The 21,997-nt window shown below is 62.3% G+C and overlaps 1 protein-coding gene across 1 annotated transcript; it reads left to right on the forward strand.

The window, feature by feature from the left end:
• Positions 1–208: 208 nt before the first annotated feature.
• TCF7L1 (transcription factor 7 like 1) lies at positions 209–20,052 on the forward strand (the record flags this gene model as incomplete). Its single annotated transcript, XM_084273976.1, has 12 exons — positions 209–412; positions 543–603; positions 1,560–1,690; positions 14,000–14,083; positions 14,243–14,375; positions 15,425–15,527; positions 16,456–16,539; positions 16,999–17,142; positions 17,983–18,142; positions 18,395–18,502; positions 18,828–18,891; positions 18,975–20,052. 12 exons carry the CDS (start codon positions 209–211, stop codon positions 19,454–19,456), a joined length of 1,758 nt encoding a protein of 585 aa, XP_084130102.1. The 3' UTR covers positions 19,457–20,052.
• Positions 20,053–21,997: the final 1,945 nt, after the last annotated feature.

Raw genomic sequence — 21,997 nt, forward strand, 5'->3', positions numbered from 1 at the left:
CAGCGGGGCCGGGCCGGGGCCGGTGGCGGGGCGGTGCGAGCGCCCTGCCCTGCCCCGCGGTGTCGGTTTGCAGCCGGGCTCCTCCTCTCCACCCCCCCCCTCCCACCCCCCCCTCCGCCCCCCCTCCGCCGCCCCGCGCATTCCCGACCCTCCCGGGCGGCGGCGGCCCCGGCGGTGCCGGAGCGGGCGGCGGGGCCGGACCCCCACCATGCCGCAGCTGGAACCGGCTGGGGGGGACGATTTGGGGGCCCCAGACGAGCTCATCGCCTTCCAGGACGAAGGCGAGGAGCAGGACAAGGGCGCGGGGCGCGGCTCGGCCCACGGGGACCTGGACGAGCTCAAGTCCTCCCTGGTCAGCGAGACCGAGAACCGCGGCCCCGGCGCCGGCACCGGCTCCGGCTCCGACTCGGAGGTGAGTCCCGGGGAGGGGGTGGGGGGGGGTGGGGGGGACACGGGACACGGCGAAGGGGGGACGAGACCCCCCGGCCGGCCCCGCTCACCGCCCCCTCTCTCTCTCTCTCTCTCTCTCTCTCTCCCCGCAGGCGGAGCGGCCCCCGCAGCCCCGGGAAAGTTTCCAGAAGCCGCGGGACTATTTGGCAGAAGGTACCGGCTCCGCTCCCCTCCCGGTATTCCTCAGCCCCCCCCCCGCTCCCGGTATTCCTCAGCCCCCCCCCCCCCCCCCCCATCCCGGTATTCCTCACCCCCCCCCGCCGCATCCCCCCGGGACCATCCGACACTTCGCAACTTCTTTGTTTCCGCCCCCGGTTGCGGGAGGGGAGGGGAGGGGAGAGGCGGGACACCCCCTCCCCGGGACCCCCCACCCCCCCCACCGTGTCCTCCTCCCCCTCCCCGGGCCGGCCGGCCGGCCCTCTCCCTCCTCCCGCTGCAGGGAACGGCCCCCGCCCCACCGGAGGAACCGGTCCCGACCCCCCCACCCCCCCGCTGTGAGCCTGGCCACCCCCCCCCCCCGGTCCTAGGTCCCGCCCCCTCCCCGCTCTCGGTAACCGGCCCACCCCCCGCCACGGAGGAATTGGGCTGGGACACCCCCTCCCCCCTCCGCCCCCCCCACTCCCCAACATCTGCGGCCTTTCCGGGAGTGACCAGCACCGGGACCCCCTCCCAGGAACCGCCCCCCCACCCCTCTGCAACCGTGACCCCCCCCTCCCGCGAGGATGCCCCTCCTTCCCCTCCCCCCCACCCCGCCAGGACCCCCCAAGAAGAACCAGGCACCCCCGTACGGCACCTATCCGGGCCCCCAAAGTAGAAGGCTCAGACCTAGGACACCCCCCCCCCCCTCGCCCCCCACTCAGCAGGATGGACCCCCCCGGAGGAACCCCGCCGGGACCCCCCCCCTCCCCGCAGCTGGAAGAACCGAGGACTCCCTCAAGGGACTTGGGCACCCCTATGGGGACCCCCCCCTAGGACTCCCCCATGCTCCCATCCTTGCCCCATAGGGACCCCCCCACGACCTCCCCATGCTCTCCCATCCTTGCCCACCCCCTCCTTGGGACCAGTTCCCCCCCCGGCGCCCCCTGACCCCCTCCTTCTTCTCTCCCCAGTGGTCAGACGACAACAAGATGGGGGGTTTTTTAAGGGTCCCCCCTACCCCGGCTACCCCTTCCTGATGCTCCCCGAGCTGGGCAGCCCCTACCTCGCCAACGGAGCCCTCTCCCCCGGCGGCGCCCGCACCGTAAGTGCCCCCCACCCACCTCCCCACCCCCTTCCTCCTCTCCGCGCCCCCTTTTTGGGGATGCCAGGACCCCACTTCAGCTTCATCCCTCAACGGCTTAAAAAAAAACGGGAAGAAATTGGGTTTATTCCCTTTAGTTTTGGTCCATTTTGTCCTTTCCGGGGTGGGGGTTGTGTGCGCATCCGGGGGGGTGGGTGAGTTTGGGGAGGGGGGAGCCTTTGGGGCACCCAGCCCCGAAACCTGACCCTGCGCTGCGCGGCTTTTCTTATTGAAAAGGGGTTTTTAAAGCCCTTAATGGGCTGACATTGTCTGTCCCTCCCTCGGTTTAGAAACCTGATTAAGCAAATTGAGCAAGCAATAGATGGGGGGTGGGGGGCGCAAAGCAGAGTGGGATTGACACCCCCCACCCCACCCCCCCTGCCTCCAACCTCAACAGCATCCCTCTTCCCTCCAAATCACCCCCTAAGACTCCCCCCTTGGACCAGCATCCTGAATATGGATTAACCACACTCAGCCCTTGCGTGCCTCAGTTTCCCTTCCCGGTCGTCTTCCCCCGCCCCTGCCAATGGCATCCTTGTGTGGGAGGGTGTGTGTGTCCTGTGCCCCCTCCCGAGGGATGCTGTGCCTGGCTGTGGTACCCACCGCAGCATCCCTCCACGCACGTGGTTTTTGGGGTGTGTTTCCTGCTCCACAGCCACGGTGCTGGCACCCGATGGGTCTCAATGCTCAGGCTGTCAGACCCTACAGGATATACCAGTTGGCAAAGCTGCTCCCATGAAAATGCCCTAAAACATGGGCTCTCCAGCCAGGACCCCGCTTTCTGGGGCAGTTTCCTCTGGTTTTGGGGTTTCCTTTCGCTCCGGGTGCCCATTGGATGTGGATCCCGGGCTGGGGGGGGGTCCTGCAGCCAGGGGCAGGGTGCTGGATAGAGGTTATATTCCCAGTTTGTTCCCTTTGGTATCACCGTGGTTTGGAGATGCTGTGTGACTGGCTGTGGTCCCGCGAGCGCGGGGTGCAGAATAAGGGCTAATGAGAAGGGACTGGGCTTGGGATTCGTAGAAAACGGCTGCTAACGATGATTTAATGAATCCCAGAAAGGGGGATTAATTAAAAGGGGCTGGGAAAAGGGGATGTTGCATCCCGGATTGGGAGCCCTGGGTGATGTTCAGCCTGGAGAAGGGCTGCAGGGATGAGTGGGGATGGGAGAGACCCGGAGCGGGGCTGAATCCTGCTGGGTTGGGGTGTTTCTATGCGGAGCCGAGCACAATGTGTTGCAGTGGGGGGCAAACTTGGGGTGTGGGGAGGGTTTTTGGGTGCACGTTGCGTCTCCATGCGACCAGGAGGGCTCTGGGAGCCGACTCGCGGCACAGGATGAGGCCCCGCCGTATCCCGCTGCCACTCGTGCAATGAAAACGCTCGAGCTCTGCAGCGCAAACTCCCGCTTCCCATGAGCTCCCATCGGAGCAGTGACACCGGGATCCCCCTGGATCCCAGGACATGGTGTTGGTGAGCCTGGATGGGGACCGGCCTGGCCACAGCATCCTCCATCCCGTACTGGATCCCGCCTGGCGCAGCATCCCCGCACGGCAGCGGCATCGCCCGCGGGGCACCCAGCTCTGCACCGACAGATCCACCGCCCGCCCTCATCCCAGGAGCTTCGAGGCAAGACCTGACACGTGGAGCGCAGCGGTGGGAGGAGGCAGGAGGCCACCAAGAAGCCCCAGGAGCCTTTTTTTCCCCTGTTTCCCTTCATTTCCCCCCCCATCCTTTGGGAAAACACACTGATCCGCAGGATCCAGGCAGCCCGGCGGCTGTGGCACCCACGCCAGCCCGCATCCGAGGCACCACTGATGTAAGGAAAAGGAAGATTTTGGGAAGGATGGGTGAAAAAAACCCTCAAATCCAAATAATTTCTGTGCCTGGGAGATGCTCTGAGAAGACAGCCGGGGATGGATGTGCCCACGGATGCAGGTGTTGGACCCGGCAGTGGTGAAACCCCTGGAGAACTTGGCTTGGAGCAAAATGGGCAGGGAAGTGAGTGCTCCTGCACCTCCCCACCCTGAAATATTTAAAATCCTGGGAAAAACAGACTTATAAACCTGGAAAATATTTATAAACCTGGAAAGAACCGGTGCCTTCCTGTGCCCTGGAATGGGAGAACCGTCTCCATCCCCATGGCAAAGCCGCCAGGCACCAGCACCCCAGGATGCTCGTGCCCTTGTGGGGTCTATTCACTCTGCTCCCGTGTCACTGCTGTTATTCCTCACTAGGGCATGGAGATTTGGTGTTGTGTGTGTCCCCTGTGTGTCCCCCCCCGGCCCTGATACCATGTTTGGGGCCGGGGTGGTGTTTTTTGGGTGCCTCCGTGCCTGGCGCAGGGGTGCCGCAGGGTTTGATGGTGATGTGGCTGGTGGGAGAAGTGGTTTTGCTTGGTTTTCCCAAGGGAAAATCAGGGATCCCTCAGGTTTGGTTTGGTTCCCTGGGAGCATCAGAGCTGTGATTCTCAAAGCCATGAGGATGCCCAAGGTGGGATGGAAGGGAAAAGCTCCAGACCAGCACCGGCACCGCAACCCAGGTGGATGTGAACCATTCTCATCGCCGTGCCGGATCCTTCCCATCAGGATTGTTTGGAGCTGGAGTCTTTTATCCTGAATCCAAAAGAAGCTGGATCCATTCAGAGGGCAAAAATCACACCCCAGGATTCCTCTGATCCCCGCCCCCCCAGGATCCTCTTATGCTCCCCGGCTCCGGGAAGGGATGGGCACCAGCTGCTTGGCATCCCCAAACTGGGCACGGCACCGCTGGGGAGGCGAAGGAGATGAGGGAAAACCTTCTGTAGGATCATCAGTATTATCCCCCCCCCCCCCCAAAAAAAACCCAGTTTAACCCCAGGAATTCGAGCCTGGAGGTGAGTATTTAAATAATCCCAACCCTTCCTCGGGCGTGGAAATTCAACCCAGGCACCCAAACAGCTCCCTGCACCCTGTGCTGATGGCAATTAACTCACGCCAGGTTAATTACTGCGCATTGGCGGGTTGAGGTCCCCAAATAAATGAGTGAACCCCCCCCCAACCTGGGCTTGTTTTGGCATTTTTCCCCCCCCTATTCCTGGGATGAGCTTGTGATCCCCATGCAGGCTGCAGGACAGAGGCGTATCTGTCTGCAGAGGAAAATCCATCCCCTGGAACCTGCAGCTGCCAAGAGAAATGATTAAAATACGGGATTTTTTGGCAAGAAAATGGGTTGCTCCGAAAACCGGGCGGGTCTTGCCGGAGGCTCCGGCGGCGGCTCCGGCTGAGCAGGGCGGGTTTATGGCGTGCGCTCCTTGGGATGGGGGATTGGAGGTGTTGGGATGGGAGATTTGGGGTGTTGGGATTTGGGGAGGGGTGGTTTTTTGGGCTGTGGGGGTTCGCTGGGTGCTGGGCATCCTCTAACCGTGGCGGTTTGTCCTTTGCTGGTTGAGCTCTGGGTTCTGACATGGGAGCTGCTGGTTGATTTAGGATTTCCACCCCCCCTCAAGCAGTGCAGGCATCCTTCCCCACCTGGAAAATATGAAGTAGGGGTGGGGGGGAAAAAAGGATTTGGGGCACTTTTTTTGCTTTCTTCATCTTATCCCAGGCAGCAGCCAGCTCGATGCCGGCAGCCAACCTTCTCCATGCCTCAGTTTCCCCACTCCAAGCTTCTCCTGTTGAGCCTCCACACACAATGGGCTCTTTATTCCTCCTCCTTAATTATGCTATTCGGCTAATTACCCTGGGATTTTTTTTTTTTTTTTTGGAGCTAAATGAGACCTACAGGAGGTTTCCACTCCCCCCCCCCCCCAACTTCTCCCTCCTCCCTCCCTCCCTTTTCCAACACGATTCCCAAATTAAAGCAATGAAGTAAGTGCTCCGGGCGACTCTCATAAGACCTGGTTTTGTGCAGGGGACTTAACGCGCATTCATCATCTCTCTGGTATTCCGAGCAGCTGCTTCCCATTAGTTTTCCTTCCTTGAAGTCGCTGGCGGGAGCTGGGGAAAGAGGAACCCGGAGAGAAGCGCCCGGCGCATCCCGGCCCGAGGAAGAGGAGGGTTAAGGGCAGGGGGAGGTTGGGCTCACGCTGCGTCTCTCTCCGGGCTCCCGATCGGGGTTTGAGGGTGTTTTGGAGAGGGGATGGGTGAGGGTAACCAGGGCAGGAGGAGGAGGAAGGGGTGATGGTGGTGTGTGGCTTTGCAGCTTGGGGTGTGAAGAGGAGGAAGGGGTGATGGTGATCTGTGGCTTCACAGCTTGCTGGGGTTTTTTTTGGGGGAGGTGTGTTTTTTGGCAGTGATATCACCCCTGTGTGTGTCCCCCCGGGGTGGAGGCAGGGAGGGTGGGTAGGCTGTGATGCCAGGTTAGCAGGTAGCCTGTGGGTGCTGCCAGAGGGGTATGGGACCCCCTTAGGTGTCCCACAGGTGCTCCTGGGGAGGGTACAGGATACCCCCCTGAGCATCCCATGGGTGCTGCTGGGGGGTACAAGACCCTCTCAATGTTCTCCAGAGCCTGGGTGCAATCACCTGGCAGGCTGCAGGGATGCATCTGCAGAGGTGTCAGCCCCCAAAATCACGGGGTGGGGGTGCCAGGGGGACGAGACCCTCTTTACCCCCCCAACAGAGGATTTGACCGCCTCTTTCCCTCCTCCCCGTACCCCAGCCGGGCTCCTCAGCACCCCACACATGCCCAAGTCCCTGCAAACACCTTCCCTGGCTGCGTCTCATCCTCCCGAGGCTGCTGATGCTCCTTTGGGGGGGGGGTGTTTCAAGAACCCCTGGGATTTTTTCCTGCCGGGGCGGGGATGAACCCTCTGCACCCCTCGGGATCCCCCCGGCGCGGATGCAGCCGCCGCCTGAGCGCGGGATGAATGGACCCATTCAGCGTGATGGACGGGAGCTGAAAGCTGCAGACAAAAGCCGCGGGGCAGCGGGGGGGAAACTTGTTGCCGCCAGGTTTGGGGAGCGGGGAGGGAACTGCTGGGGGTTGGGGGGTCCCGGCTTGCGCCGTTCGTTTCTTTTTTGGTGGCTGGGTACGTGTGTGAGGGATGCTGGGGGTGTCTGCAGGGGAGGGATGCTGGGGGTACCCATGAGCGAGGGATGCTGGGGGTGTCTGCAGGGAGGGGATGCTGGGGGTGTCTGCAGGGAAGGGATGCTGGGGGTACCTGTCATTTAGGGATGCTGGGGAAACCCATGAGCGAGGGATGCTGGGGGTGTCTGCAGGGGAGAAAGCCTGGGGGTACCCATGAGCGAGGGATGCTGGGGGTGTCTGCAGGGGAGGGATGCTGGGGGTACCCATGAGCGAGGGATGCTGGGGGTGTCTGCAGGGGAGGGATGCTGGGGGTGTCTGCAGGGGAGGGATGCTGGGGGTACCCATGAGCGAGGGATGCTGGGAGTGTCTGCAGGGAGGGGATGCTGGGAGTGTCTGCAGGGAGGGGATGCTGGGGGTACCCATGAGCGAGGGATGCTGGGGTTGTCTGCAGGGGAGGGATGCTGGGGGTACCCATGAGCGAGGGATGCTGGGGGTGTCTGCAGGGAGGGGATGCTGGGGGTACCTGTCATTAGAGGGATGCTGGGGGTACCCATGAGCGAGGGATGCTGGGGGTGTCTGCAGGGGAGGGATGCTGGGGGTACCCATGAGCGAGGGATGCTGGGGGTGTCTGCAGGGGAGGGATGCTGGGGGTGTCTGCAGGGGAGGGATGCTGGGGGTACCCATGAGCGAGGGATGCTAGGGGTGTCTGCACGGGAGGGATGCTGGGGGTACCCATGAGCAAGGGATGCTGGGGGTGTCTGCAGGGGAGGGATGCTGGGGGTGTCTGCAGGGGAGGGATGCTGGGGGTACCCATGAGTGAGGATGCTGGGAGTGTCTGCAGAGGGGATGCTGGGGGTGTCTGCAGGGGAGGGGATGCTGGGGGTACTCATGAGCGAGGGATGCTGGGGTGTCTGCAGGGGAGGGATGCTGGGGGTACCCATGAGCGAGGGATGCTGGGGGTGTCTGCAGGGGAGGGATGCTGGGGGTACCCATGAGCGAGGGATGCTGGGGGTACTTGTCGTTGAGGGATGCTGGAGGAACCCATGAGCGAGGGATGCTGGGGTGTCTGCAGGCAAGGGATATCGGGGGTACCCATCAGCAAAGGATGCTGGGAGTACCCATGGGCAGGAGATGCTGGGGGTGTCTGTAGACGAAGGATGCTGGGGGTACCTCTCAGAGAGGGACACTGGGGTTGTCTGCAGGTGAAGGATGCTGGAGTTACCCTTGAGTGAGGGATGCTGGGGGTACCTGTCATTGAGGGATGCTCGGGATGTAGACACATGGAGGGTGCTGGGGCATCTCCACACCAAGTTCACTTTGGGATGAGGCTGGGGGCTGCTGGGAGCTGGCTTGGCTGGCCTCTTGGCAATGCTCCTGCCCCTGTGAGCCTCATCCTGATTCCTTCCATCCCTCCCACCCCTCCTTTCCTCTGGCCACATGGAGCTGGGGCCGGGGCCAAGCTGTTTGGCAGATGCCACCCAGCATCCCCAGTGTGGTGACGCGGGGCTCTGCGACTCCAGATCAGGTCGGCTTGAGGTGCCGCCTCTCCAGGCTCATCCCAAATGAGGGTTTGGGGCTTATTTTTTCAGCTCTGGGCCTTTTCCCTCATTTCCCATCCCTGTGCTGTTGGCATTTCTCACTGGGATCATTCCCGTGTTCCATGTGCTGCCAGCTGATGGGTCTGGGCTGCGTCGTGGGAACGGTTGAGCATCCTTTATCGAGCGGTTCCAAACTCCAGCTCTGCATCCATTCCCACCCTGCCCCCCCTGGCCCTGGCTTGTGGCACCCTAGGAATACCAGAGGAGGGGGGTCACAGTGAGCTGTGGGGACATCCCAAAACACAGCATCGTGCCCCATAGTGCCCTTTTATAACCCCCAAACCTCCATGGGAAAAGAAATCATCCCAGTAGGAAATTTTGGGGGTCGCCTTGGCTGGATGTAGGGATGCAGGAGACACCCACACCCTAACAAACTCCCCTCCTGAGCCCTGAGCCCCCCCCAAAATCTCGTCCTTGCTGGAAACTGCTGTCCCAGCGTTTGCAGCCAACATCTGGAGGAGATTATTTGGCTGGGAAGCGGCTCGGAGGGGAGCGGTGTGGGGAGGGGGGCGAGGATTTACGGCTTGTTTCTTGGGCTGTAAATCCCAGCTGTAATTGGGATTTCTCCTTCCCTAATTATCCGCGGGGAAGCGGAACAGGGGGGGCTCCCCGTGCGGGACAGGCGATGGGCTGTGCAGGACCGGGGTGCCATTTGGCTTTGCCCCCCCCACCCCCACCCCCCCAGTGATTTATTTGAGCTCTAAGGACGCCCGGTCCCGGGTGCAGCCGTGTCCCCTCCTTCCATCCCTGGCCAGCCCTTCCCGCTCTGGCTCAGCGGGACCAAACCCCAGCTGCTCTGGCGCCTTTTCCCCTCCTTCCCTCTCCTTTTCTCTCCCCTTTCCCCTGCTTTCTTCCTGGCTTTCCCTCTGCTTCCTCCCTCATTGTCTTCTTCCTCCCCCCATCGTCTTCTTCCTCCCCCCCATCGTCTTCTTCCTCCCCCCCATCGTCTTCTTCCTCCCCCCCATCGTCTTCTTCCTCCCCTCCATCGTCTTCTTCCTTCCCCCATCGTCTTCTTCTTCCCCCTCATCGTCTTCTTCCTCCCCCCCATCGTCTTCTTCCTCCCCATCATCATCTTCTTCCTCCCCCCCATCGTCTTCTTCCTCCCCATCATCATCTTCTTCCTCCCCCCCATCGTCTTCTTCCTCCCCCCCATCGTCTTCTTCCTCCCCTCCATCGTCTTCTTCCTCCCCTCCATCATCTTCTTCCTCCCCATCATCATCTTCTTCCCCCCATCTGCTTCCCCTCTTCTTTCTTCCCGCTTTCTTCTTCCTTCCCCCCCTCTTCTCCCCCCTTCCTCCACTTCTTCCCCCCTCCCCAACTTCTTTCCTCTCTTATTCCCCCCTTTCTTTCCCCCCCATTTTTGGGGCTCAGACCCCTCCCCACGTCTCTCTTTGCACCAACCCCCTTCCCAGCATCCCCCAGCTTTGCAGCTCCAGTGGGGAAAATTTGGGGTTTTCCCAACTTTTTCCTCCCCGGCACAAACTTTTATCCAATAAGATGACCCAGAACCCCCATTTCCATCAAACCCCACGTCTCCCACACCCCCTCTTCCTGCTGTTAGGAGCCAAACATGGGCAGTTTGAACCCAAATGAACTGGTGATGCGGCTCAGCACTGGGAGCATCTGACACCCAGACGAAGGTTTCTGGGGGTTCGGATAAACCCCCCCACAACCCCCAAGCTCTGCTCTTCTCCTCACCCCCCAGCATGGTTTTGGGATGTATTTTAGGGGAAAAAGGGCTGGAGCAGAGGCAGGAGGGGGAAGGGTGAGCTGTCAGTTATCCGGCAGCTGTGTAAACAGGCTGGGAGCGAGGAGGGCTGGGGGGGGTCGGCGGGGGCTGCGGCGGGGCCACGTTTGGGCTTGCTGAGCCTGGAGGCTTTGCAAAGGCTGGAAAAGGGGGTGGTGTTGGGGATGGGTGATGTGGGGGTCACTGTTCCCCACCACCTGCTTTCAGCTGGGTGCTGGCGTCGTGCTCATCCCTCAGCTTCAGGCAAAGGGAACAGCCGGAGGTTTCCTGCCCCCGGCTCACAGGTGGGACTTTACCTGGGGCAACAGCAGCTCGGAGCCCAAACTGGCCTTTTTCCTCCCAAAATGAGACACCCCTGGCTTCTGAGCCCTTTGAGCAGCCTGTGCTGGGATGTATGACATGGGGACAAGCCACGTCAGGACACACAGCGTCCGGAGAACAGGCGGCACCTGGGGGTGTAAAGCTGGGACAGGCAATGCTGGGGTGTGACATCCTGGGGCAGGAGATGCCCCCACACGTTGTGGTGGAAGATGTGGCTCTGGGACATGTGACACCACGATAAACAACGTCGGGACATGTGCCATGATAAACAGTGTCATGACATGTGCCAGGATAAACAACGTCGGGACGTGTGACGCCACAATAAACAATGGTGGGATGTGTGATGCCACAGGAAACAATGTCAGGACATGTGACATCACGATAAACAATGTCAGGACGTGTGACACCGTGATAACCAATGGTGGGACGTGTGATGCCACGATAACCAATGCCAGGATAGGCCAGCCTGGGCCACATGACGCTGGGCTACGCGATAGTGGGATGCACGACACTGGGATACACACCGCTGGCTGGGAGATTCCCCCCTTCTCATCCAGGATTGAACCCCACGCGTGGAAGAGGAGAGGAAATCCGCTCGTTAGAGCCCTTAATTGGGCATCACAGGATCCCACAGCGTTTGCATCTCCTCCCCGAGCGCCGAGGCGAAACGCCGCTGCCGCCATGTGGCACGAGACCCGCCCCCCCCCCAACCCCAGCATGGTGTCCGGCTGCTGGTGGGGACTCACCCCACCCCAGAGAGGGGACAGACAGACAGACAGAGAGGAGACTTCATTGTGGTCCTACAGCTTCAGCGGGGAAGGGGTTAACCCCCAGCTTTTAATTGGGGCGGGGGGTGGGGGGGGCTGTTAACGAGGAACCAGAACTTGCTCTAATCTCTCTGGAATGTGACCGATTTGCAACGATTTTCTAATTCCCCCCCCCCCCAGTTTGTTTTTAATCGCTCTGAGCTCCCACACGTGGGGTACAGTGGGGTACAGCGGGGTACAGTGGGGTACAGTGGGGGGCTGTGTCCACCCTGGGGGCCCGAGGGGAACAGGAGGGGGTGAGATTTGGGGTGGGGGGGGCTTCATTTTTCCACATTACCACTAAACCGCTCGCTCCCCCCCTACCCCCAGCCCCGTCCTGCTTTGTATATTTTGAAAGGGGTCCGTCCCCACCCACACCCCCCACCCACCCCCCTTTCCTCTCCCTTCCGCGGCCTCCCGAAACGGCGTCGAAATGAGAAGCGGCCTTTTATACACCCGGCCGTCCCCCCGCCGCCGCCGTCCCCCCCGGCGGCTTCTCCGCTTACAGAATAGACGAGAAAGCCCCCTTTGTGATGGGGGGCGGCGGGACGGGGGGACGGGGGGATGCAGGGGAGGGGTGACGGGACCCCTGCGTACAGCAGGGGGGGGGGGGTAGGCGATGCTCCCTGGGGAGCTGCCTGGGATGGCTGGGGGGCATCCATCTCGCGCCGTCGCGGTGAGGCCAGGAGCATCTCCAGCCTCATCCGCCGGGATGGTGATGGTGGCGGTGCTGCTCGGGTTTTTGGGAGCAGCCCAGAGCTGTACAGCAGCCTGGGGAGGTGGTGGTGGGGGGTGTTTTCCCAGCACCTTCCACCCCCCCAGGTTTTGTAGGCCGCATCTAAGCCGGGAAATGGCTCCTGCTGGGTTGGGGTGTGCAGCAGGCCGCGGCGCGAGCCCGCCTGGGTCAGCAGGCCGCTCGCATACCATGCGTGCTCCGAGTGCGCGGCGGGCTGGCTCCCGGCCTCCTCCGCAGCCTGTGGAGGGATGGATCTGGTTACGGCTCCCAGCACCCCCCCTGATTCCATCTCACTACCAATCCTGGGGGTGCCAAAAATCTCCCCCCCCCTCCCCCCCGGGGGGGGGGAGAGCGTGAGGAGGTGTCGGGACCAGGGTGCTGGAGCATCCCTGTGTGTGGGGTGGGGTTAGGATGTGGGGTAGTGCCCAGGGTCAGGGGGTGAAGGAAGTTTGGGGGCGATCCCCACCTGTGGGAAGGGGTCAGTGGTGCTGCGGGGATGGGGTCAGTGAGGTTGGCAGCGGTGCCGTCGCTGCGGCGTGGCCGCGGGACCGGGATGTGTTGGTGGGGCTGAGCTTTTGCTCAGAGGTGTTGGGGTGCCGGCAGGAATGGGGGGGCTGGGGAGGGGGCTGGAGGCTGGAGGAAGGCAGAAGGAGATGCTGCAGGGGGGTGATACAGGATGCTTTGGAGGGCTGACGGACTCTTTGGGGGGCTGCAGGATGGTTTAGGGGGCTCCAGGATGCTTTGGGAGGCCAAAGGACTCTTTGGGGGGGCTGCAGGATGGCTTAGGGGGCTCCAGGATGCTTGGGGGGGGGGGGCAAAGGATTCTTTAGGTGGGGCTGAAGGACTCTTTAGGGGACCAAAAGACTCTTTGGGGGTCTGCGGGACTTTGGGGGGGTGAAGAACTCTTGGGGGGGCTCCAGGATGCTTTGGTGGTCTGTAAGATGATTTGGGGGGGTTCCAGGATGTTTTGGGGGTCTGCAGGATGCTTTGGGGGGCAAAGGACTCTGGGGGGCTGCAGGACTTTGGGGGGCTGAAGGACTCTTTGGGGGGCTGCAGGATGCTTGGGGGGGGTTGCAGGATGCTTTGGGGGGCTGCAGGACTTTGGGGGGCTGCAGGATGCTTTGGGGGGGCAAAGGACTCTGGGGGGCTGCAGGACTTTGGGGGACCAAAGGACTCTTTGGGGGGCTGCAGGACGCTTGGGGGGTTGTTGCAGGATGCTTTGGGGGTCTGCAGGACTTTGGGGGGCTGCAGGATGCTTTGGGGGTCTGCAGGACTTTGGGGGGCTTCAGGGCTCTCTGGGGGGCTGCGGGAGGCGGTGCAGGCAGGGAGGAGTTGAGGCTCCCCGCAGCCCCCCGGCTCCTGGCTGGATTTTCCTCCCAGCTGCTCGGGATCAGGGGGTTTGTGGGGATGGGGGGAAATTCCTGTGCGCAGCTGTGGCCCGTCCGGGCCGCATTCCCCAGCGCCGCATCTCGCCGGACAGACAGACCCGCCTCCCTCCCTCCGTCCCTCCCCCGGCTGCCGGGAAACGCCTCCGGCCCCTCGGCACAAAGCACCGTTCTTTGGGGGGCCGCTCACATCCAGCACCAGGAGCCCAACCCGTGCCTCACAGGGGGGGAAAAAACCCCTAACCCCACCCAAAACAGCCCCATATTTGGCTCCCCCCTCATCCTCACTGCGATATGGGGCAGCTCTGGCAGTGTGGTGTTGGTGCCTGTACCCCCCATGGCACAGGGACCAGCCCGGGGCTGAGCCCCAGCAGGGATCGTGACACGTGCCGGGCATCGTCGCACCCCCAAAGTCTGGGCTTGGGGTAGGGAGAGGTGGTGGCACATCCAGGTGGGGGGCACGGGGGGCTCGTGGCTCCTCAGTAAGGCAGGAGTGTGCATCATTTGGGGATGAAGACTTCAGGGTGCCCCCAGGGCCCCTGTGCCACCAGCCCGGGGTGTCATCCATGGCTTGGGGTGCCCTTGGCTGAGTGTGCAGGTGTCGTCCATGGCTTGGGGAAGGGGGTGTGTTTTGGGGCTGGGGGTGTCTGGGGGTGTCAGCACCGCTCTCCCACAGTACCTGCAGATGAAGTGGCCGCTGCTGGACGTGCCGGCCGGCGCCACGCTGAAGGACAGCCGCTCACCCTCGCCCGCACACCTGGTAAGAGCAGCCCGGTCCCCACAGGGTGACGGGCTTCCCAAGGGGAAACCCCCTCTCCAGACCCCCATGGCTAAAGGGGAGGGGTGTGTGTGCTGGGGCAGGGGTGGCTGTTGTTTCGCCCTCCCATCCTCTCTCCCTCCCTCCCTCGGCGCCCCGCAGTCGAACAAGGTCCCGGTGGTGCAGCACGCCCATCACATGCACCCGCTGACGCCGCTCATCACCTACAGCAACGACCACTTCCCGCCCGGATCCCCCCCCGGACACCTCTCACCTGAGATCGACCCAAAGACCGGTGAGCACGGGGTGGGGACGCGGCGGCGGGGACGTCTGGGCGAGCAACGGGATGGGGATGGGGATAGGGATGGGATGGGGATGGGATGGGATGGGATGGGATGGGGATGGGGATGTGGATGCGGGTGCGGATGCGGATGGGGATGGGATGGGATGGGATGGGGATGGGGATGGGACGGGGCTGGAATGGGGATAGGATAGGGATGGGGATGGGGATGGGATGGGGATAGGATGGGGATGGGGACGGGGGCAGGGATGGCGTTGGGATTGGGGTGGGGATGGGATGGGGATGGGGACTGGGATGGAGACAGGGATGGGGATGAGGATGGGGATGGGGACAGGAACGGGGATGGGGACAGGGATGATGATGGAGATGGGGGAAGGGGACAGGGATGGGGATGAGGATGAGGATAGGGGATGGCAACGGGGATGGGGATGGGGATGTGGATGCGGATGCGGATGCGGATGTGGATGCGGATGGGGATGGGATGGGGATGGGGATGGGACGGGGCTGGAATGGGGATGGGATAGGGATGGGGATGCAGATGCGGATGGGGATGGGGATGGGATGGGGATGGGGACGGGATGGGGCTGGAATGGGGATGGGATGGGGATGGGGACAGGGATGGGGATGGAGATGGGGGAAGGGGACAGGGATGGGGATGAGGATGGGGATAGGGGATAGCAACGGGGATGGGGATGGGGACGGGGTGTTCTCCCTCTGCTTCTTGGGGCAGGGTGGGGTGGGGGGGGTTTCATGGGGAAGGGGACGTGGGTGGTGGCGTGGCAGAGTTGCAGGTTTGGTGTGGTGCGTAGGGATCCCTCTGGGTCTCTGTTGCACCATCTGCCCACGCTCTGGAGGGACGGATGGGGTGCAACCCACTGGCAGCCAGCAGGATGCTCGGGGCGAGACGGGGCACTGGGAGGGAGGTGGGATGCTCGGGGGGAGGGCTGGGTGCTCGGGGGAAGATAGGATGCTCAAAGGGAGGGTGCAGGGTGGCTGCAGGGCCCATGTCTGACACTGGGAGCCCTCCCTCTGTCCCTCCACAGGAATCCCACGGCCGCCGCACCCCTCCGAGCTGCCCCCCTATTACCCGCTGTCGCCAGGAGCTGTGGGGCAGATCCCACACCCGCTGGGCTGGCTCGTGCCACAGTAAGGATGGGCACCACCCCGGGCTGGGGGGCTGCTCCCACCTCTGAGTCCCTGGCCCAGGCAGGGTCCCAGAGCTCCATGTGCCCCCGAGCCCACGTCTCCCTGACCCCCATGTCTCCCTGAGCCCCACGTCCCCCTGACCCCCACATCCCCCTGAGCCCCACGTCCCCCTGAGCCCCACATCCCCCTGACCCCCACCTTCCCCTGACCCCCATATCCCCCTGACCCCCACATCCCCCTGAGCCCACGTCCCCCTGACCCCACATCCCCCTGACCCCCACATCCCCCTGAGCCCCACATCCCCCTGACCCCCACATCCCCCTGAGCCCACGTCCCCCTGACCCCACATCCCCCTGACCCCCACATCCCCCTGAGCCCCACATCCCCCTGACCCCCACCTTCCCCTGACCCCCATATCCCCCTGACCCCCACATCCCCCTGAGCCCACGTCCCCCTGACCCCACATCCCCCTGACCCCCACCTTCCCCTGACCCCCATATCCCCCTGACCCCCACATCCCCCTGAGCCCACGTCCCCCTGACCCCACATCCCCCTGACCCCCACATCCCCCTGAGCCCCACATCCCCCTGACCCCCACCTTCCCCTGACCCCCATATCCCCCTGACCCCCACATCCCCCTGACCCCACATCCCCCTGAGCCCCACCTCCCCCTGACCCCCACCTCCCCCTGACCCCACGTCCCCCTGAGCTCCACATCCCCCACAACCCCTCCTCTTCTTCCCACTTGATCCATTCCTCCTACCGTGAGCATGGTGGGATGCCAAGTCCTCCAAGGGCTGGGGAGGGGACACTCCCCACCTCTGGAAGCTCTGGGGCTCAGTGGGGTGGAGACCGGCTGGGCAGCGGTCCCAGGACCCCCATGAATTGAGGAGGGGTCTTTGTTGCGCTGAAGCTTGTGCGTCCGCAGGCAGGGCCAGCCCGTGTACTCCATCCCCCCCGGCGGCTTTCGGCACCCCTACCCCGCCCTCGCCATGAACGCCTCCATGTCCAGGTGGGTCTCAGCAGGGACGAGGGACCCTCCTTGGGCATCCTGGGGCTGGCAGTGGGGTTCTGGCTGCTTCCGTGAGGATGATGCAGGACTCAGCCCTGTGGCAGCAGCGAGTGCTGCCAGGGACACCCTGCTTCACGGGGGTACGGACCGGCCCCAGGGGGGTCGTGGTGGCCTCCTCTGCCAAAAATACCCCCAGGAGGGTGCAGATGAACCCCAGAGGTGATTTGGGGAGGGGGGAAAAGCGATGTCTCATGGGCTCAGGGCACCACTTAGGTTGGGTCTGTGTTACTGTCCTGCAAGCCAGGGGGAGGATCCAGCATCAAACTGCACCCCCACTGGGGTTAGGGCTGGGGGTCTCCTAACCCAGGAGAGTCTCTGGAGGGTTTGGAGTGGAACCTGGGGGCTACTGGTGTCCTTGAGGAGCTGACAAACCCTCCGCTCCTGCTCCCTCCACCACAGTTTGATGTCCAGCCGTTTCTCCCCGCACATGGTCCCACCGCCCACCCATGGGCTGCACCCCTCGGGCATCCCCCACCCCACCATCGTCTCGCCCATCGTGAAGCAGGAACCCACCCAGCCCAGTGTCAGCCCCGGAGGCAACTCGTGAGTCAGGAATGGGACGGGACATCGGGAAGGGACATCAGGAGGGGATGCTGGGACAGGACACTGGGAAGGGATGCTGGGAAGGGACACCGGGAAGGGACATTAGGAAGGGATGCTGGGAAAGGACATGGGGAGGGGACGCTGGGAAGGGACACTAGGAAGGGACACCGGGAAGGGACGCTGGGAAGGGATACTGGGAAGGGACACCGGGAAGGGATGCTGGGAAGAGATGTTGGGAAGGGACACTGGGAAGGGATGCCGGGAAGGGACACTAGGAAGGGATGCCAGGAAGGGATGCCGGGAAGGGATGCTGGGAAGGGATGCTGGGAAGAGATGCTGGGAAGGGACACCGGGAAGGGATGCCAGGAAGGGACACTGGGAAGGGATGCCAGGAAGGGACACTAGGAAGGGATGCCGGGAAGGGATGCCGGGAAGGGATGCTGAGAAGGGATGCCGGGAAGGGATGCTGGGATGGGATGCCAGGAAGGGATGCCAGGAAAGGATGCTGGGAAGGGATGCCGGGAAGGGATGCTGGGATGGGATGCCAGGAAGGGATGCCGGGAAGGGATGCTGGGAAGGGATGCTGGGAAGGGATGCTGAGAAGGGATGCCAGGAAGGGATGCTGGGATGGGATGCCAGGAAGGGATGCTGGGAAGGGACACTAGGAAGGGATGCCGGGAAGGGACGCTGGGAAGGGATGCCAGGAAGGGATGCTGGGAAGGGATGCCAGGAAGGGATGCTGGGAAGGGATGCTAGGAAGGGATGCCGAGAAGGGACACCTTGGGAACAGGAGCTTGTCCCCAGGGCACCAGCTGGCCCTGACCGTCCTGCTCATTGCAGGAAATCCCCCGTCACTGTGAAGAAGGAGGAGGAGAAGAAGCCCCACATCAAGAAGCCGCTCAACGCCTTCATGTTGTACATGAAGGAGATGAGGGCCAAGGTGGTGGCCGAGTGCACGCTGAAGGAGAGCGCTGCCATCAACCAGATCCTGGGCAGACGGGTACAGGCACCTCCCTCAGCACCACCCCACACCCACGTGCTGCCCGACTGTGACCCGAAAACGGCTTTCAGTGCCCTTTTATTCCACCTCTCCCCACCATTCAGTCCCTTTGCTGGGGCATCACCAGCCCAGGAGGTCCCAGGGAGCTGGTGGGGACCCTGGGTGGCAATGGGATGGGGTGGGCTGGGAGGTGTTTGGGGTTCTCAGCGCATCCTCGGGGTTCACAACGAGGTTTCTCCCCCCACCCCACAGTGGCACTCGCTGTCGCGGGAGGAGCAGGCGAAGTACTACGAGCTCGCCCGGAAAGAGAGGCAGCTGCACTCCCAGCTCTACCCAACGTGGTCAGCAAGGGACAACTACGTAAGTGCCACCTGGATGGGGCTGCCCAGGAAGAGCTCTGCCCTCCTCAGCCCTTGTGGTGTTCCTGGATGGGTCATCTGGGGAGGAGGGGGTTTGGCTGTGGGAGGTTGTTCCAAGGGTGCTGGAAGTGCTCAGGGAGGTGGGTGTTGGGGTGCTGGGGGTGCTGGTGCTGGGTCCCTGGGGATGCTTGAGTGCCATCAGCAGCTCCCAGCATCCCTCTGAGCTGCTCTAGGGCACTGCCAGCCCCATTTCTCACCCATCGAGCAGCCCCCAAGGGCTGTCTGGTGGCAGGGAGCCCCATAAGGAGTTTGGAACCATCTTCCAGGGCAAGAAGAAGAAGAGAAAGCGAGAGAAGCTGGCGCAGCAGCAGCAAAGCCACGACACGGAGAGTGAGTATCCCCCCAGCAGCCCCCTCCCTCCCTCCTTGGGCTTGAGGCCACTCCTGCCATCCATCCCCTGTCATCCTTGGCAGGCTCCCTGGCATCCAAGAGCAAGAAGCCGTGCGTGCCGTACCTGCCGGCCGAGAAGCCCTGCGACAGCCCCGCGTCCTCCCACGGCAGCATGCTGGATTCGCCCGCCACGCCGTCGGCCGCCCTGGCATCCCCGGCCGCGCCGGCTGCCACCCACTCGGAACAGGCTCAGCCCCTCTCGCTCACCACCAAGCCAGAGGCCAGGGCTCAGCTCTCTGTGCATTCAGCTGCCTTCCTCTCGGGCAAAGCTGCCTCTTCTTCCTCCTCATCCTCTTCTTCCTCCTCCTCCTCCTCCTCCTCTTCCTCCTCGAGCCTCGGCAGCCCGCCCTCGCTCCTCTCCAGACCCATCCCCTTCTCCTCCGTGCCCTCCACAGCTCTCCTGGCCTCGCCTCCGTCCTTCGCAGCCGCCATCCCGTCCCCACAGGCTGCCCTGGCCGCGCTGCAGACGCAGCCCCTCTCCCTGGTCACTAAACCTGCTGACTAAGGGGAGAGGGAAGAAAAAAAACCCAACACCCCAACACTCATCCCATCCCTCATCCCTCATCCCGTCCGTCCCCTCCCTGCTGTACATTGCAGAAGCCACAATCAAGATCAAACGCAGCCAAAACCCCATTATTGGTCAATATTTGACCCTTTCTGAACTCTTTTTGTAAGCAGGCTCTGGAGGAAGGGGCTTTCTGCTCAGAGCTGCTGCCAGCAGCCGACCTAAAGACCGTTTTTTATTAAAAAAACAAAAAAAGGACAAAAAAAAAAGAGGGGAGAAAAGAAAGAGGGAAGAAAAGAAACCCTCCCCAAGCTGCCAGCGATGGAGATCCCACCCTGGGTGATGCCAACAGCCTGGTGCTTCCATGCATGCTGGCACTGAAGGCGGCGAGCATTGAGCTGGGGCTGTCCCACCATCCTGGAGGCGAGAGGGAAAAGCTTTGGTTACCAACCCCGGCGCATCCGGATGCTCCCAAATCTTCCTGTCCCACAGCTCTGCTCCCAGCCATGGTGAAGGCTTTGGCTCCATCCCAGCGAGGAGCCGGATCCTGCCCTGAGGATGCTGCGTCGTCGGCCTCGCTCCTTCCCGCAGCCGTGCTGGGGTGGGCAGGATCCGGGGCTGAGCCCTGGGTGGGGGGTGGGGGGTGGTGTTTCCCTGGGAATCCCTGTTATTTTTCACAAAAAAAAAAGGAAATAAAACTACAGCTGCAACTCGCTGTGTGAGCATGGTCAGTGGGGGAAGCGCTCGCTCCTCACCCATCCACATCATCTCCCTGGGAAGCAGCTCGGGATGGGGCTCTGGTCCAGCCCCAGAGCTGGGCACAGGGCTGGGCACAGCCTGAAAGCATCACCCAGATGTCTCCCATCGATGGGCACAGGGTGATTTTGGGGTGCCCATCCCAGCCTGGTGATGGAGTGAGCAGTTCAGGGTACGGTGTGCCGGAGAGACGCGGGCAGTGGGTCACAGGGGAGGAGGTAAGCGGGGAGAAGCTGAGGTGTGGGGGTTACTGGTGTGTGTCTGGCAGCCAGGATCCACAGGCTGCTCTGTGCCATCTTCCAAACCAGGGGTGGAAAAGTTGGATGAGGGTGCAAAAGGACCTGCACAACGCCACCTGGGGTCACCCAGGGGGGGTTTTCAACCGATCTCGAGTCCCCGGTGAGTTGGCTGGGGCTCTCCTGCCTCCCTGTGTTTTTAACAGGTAAAAACCCCCCCAAACCAGCAGAATCCACCCCAAAGTTTTCCCATTGACATCCCGATCTTGTTTTCTGTTGCAGGTTTAACCCCGAGCTGCACGTGCCCAGAGGTGACCCACGGTGTTCACAGCCCTGCTTCTGTCCCCTTTTCCAAACTTCTCAGCCAATCCCCCTTTCCCAGGACCCAGCCCAGCTCCACTCGACCTCCACCAGCGTGGTGGGGACCACGGTGTCCTCAGGCTCCCTGCCCTGATGCTCCCTCAGCATCCATCACCGTCAGTGACAGGCTGAGCCCTTCCCGTGGCCCTGGCCCCTCCAGCTCTCGGTTCGGTGGGTGCTCCTGCTCAGTTGGTGGATAAATGGCATCTTGGCCTCGTGCTGTGGCGTGTCACTCCTCCTTCCCAGCAGGAGAAGCCGTTGGGGAGGCCAGTTTTAGCAGACTGGAGCAGCAGCAGATCTGTCTGCAGGTAGAGGGGGACAGGGACCATCTCGGGGCCTTGAGGAAGAGGAGCACCTGTTAACCCAGCACATGACACCCAGACTCCAGGATTCCTACGTGAGCTGGGCAGAACTACAGGGACACATCCAGGGTGAACACTTGGCTCCTGTAACCTTGGGAAAGCTCCTGGTGACTTCCCCAGGCAGCACTGGCACCTCCCAGCTTCTCCCACCCAGCTCAGGATCATCTTGGGGGTTGGACCCGATGATCTCTCAAGGTCCTTTCCAACCCCTATGATTCTATGATCTTCTGGACCAGATGGAGCAGCTTAAACTCACAGCTCAGAGCATCCCAACTCCCCAGACTTTTACTCCAAGGAGTCCTGGCTAATCCAGAGCCTTGAGCGGCGAGAGGAGCCTGCGGCAGAACCAGCTCCCAGCTCCGAAAAATCCCTGGAGCATCTTTATTCCCCATTGCAGCCCCAAACTCAGCAGGAGTTTCCCTTCCACGTGCAAACTCTTGTGAGGTGGGGGGGGTTAGCATGGTCCCTCCACGATGGCAACGAGAGGACCAGCCACGACACCCTATGGAGCGGCATCCCGAGAGCGCATCGCACAGGATCCAGGGCGAAGAGGATCGGGATGCTGCCAAAAACATGCATGGCCACTGCTCAGAAGGAGCCAAGGCATAGCTTAATTTTTGTTTCTTTATTTTCCTTAGCAAGGCTGTTCCAAGGAACTGGTTTTCTCTGAGGAACACCCGGATCGCAGGCGGCCTCGCTCACCCCGACACCAGGAGCGGGCTGTGGACAAACCAACCTCTTGAATTCGATTTCATGGGAAATTAAAAGCATGAAGAGACCTGTCACAAGAATTAAAGCCTGAACCGGAGCCAGACAGCTTCAAACAG

This window comes from Gallinula chloropus, assembly GCF_964237585.1.
Source record: "Gallinula chloropus genome assembly, chromosome: 21".
Classification (NCBI taxonomy): Eukaryota; Metazoa; Chordata; class Aves; order Gruiformes; family Rallidae; genus Gallinula; species Gallinula chloropus.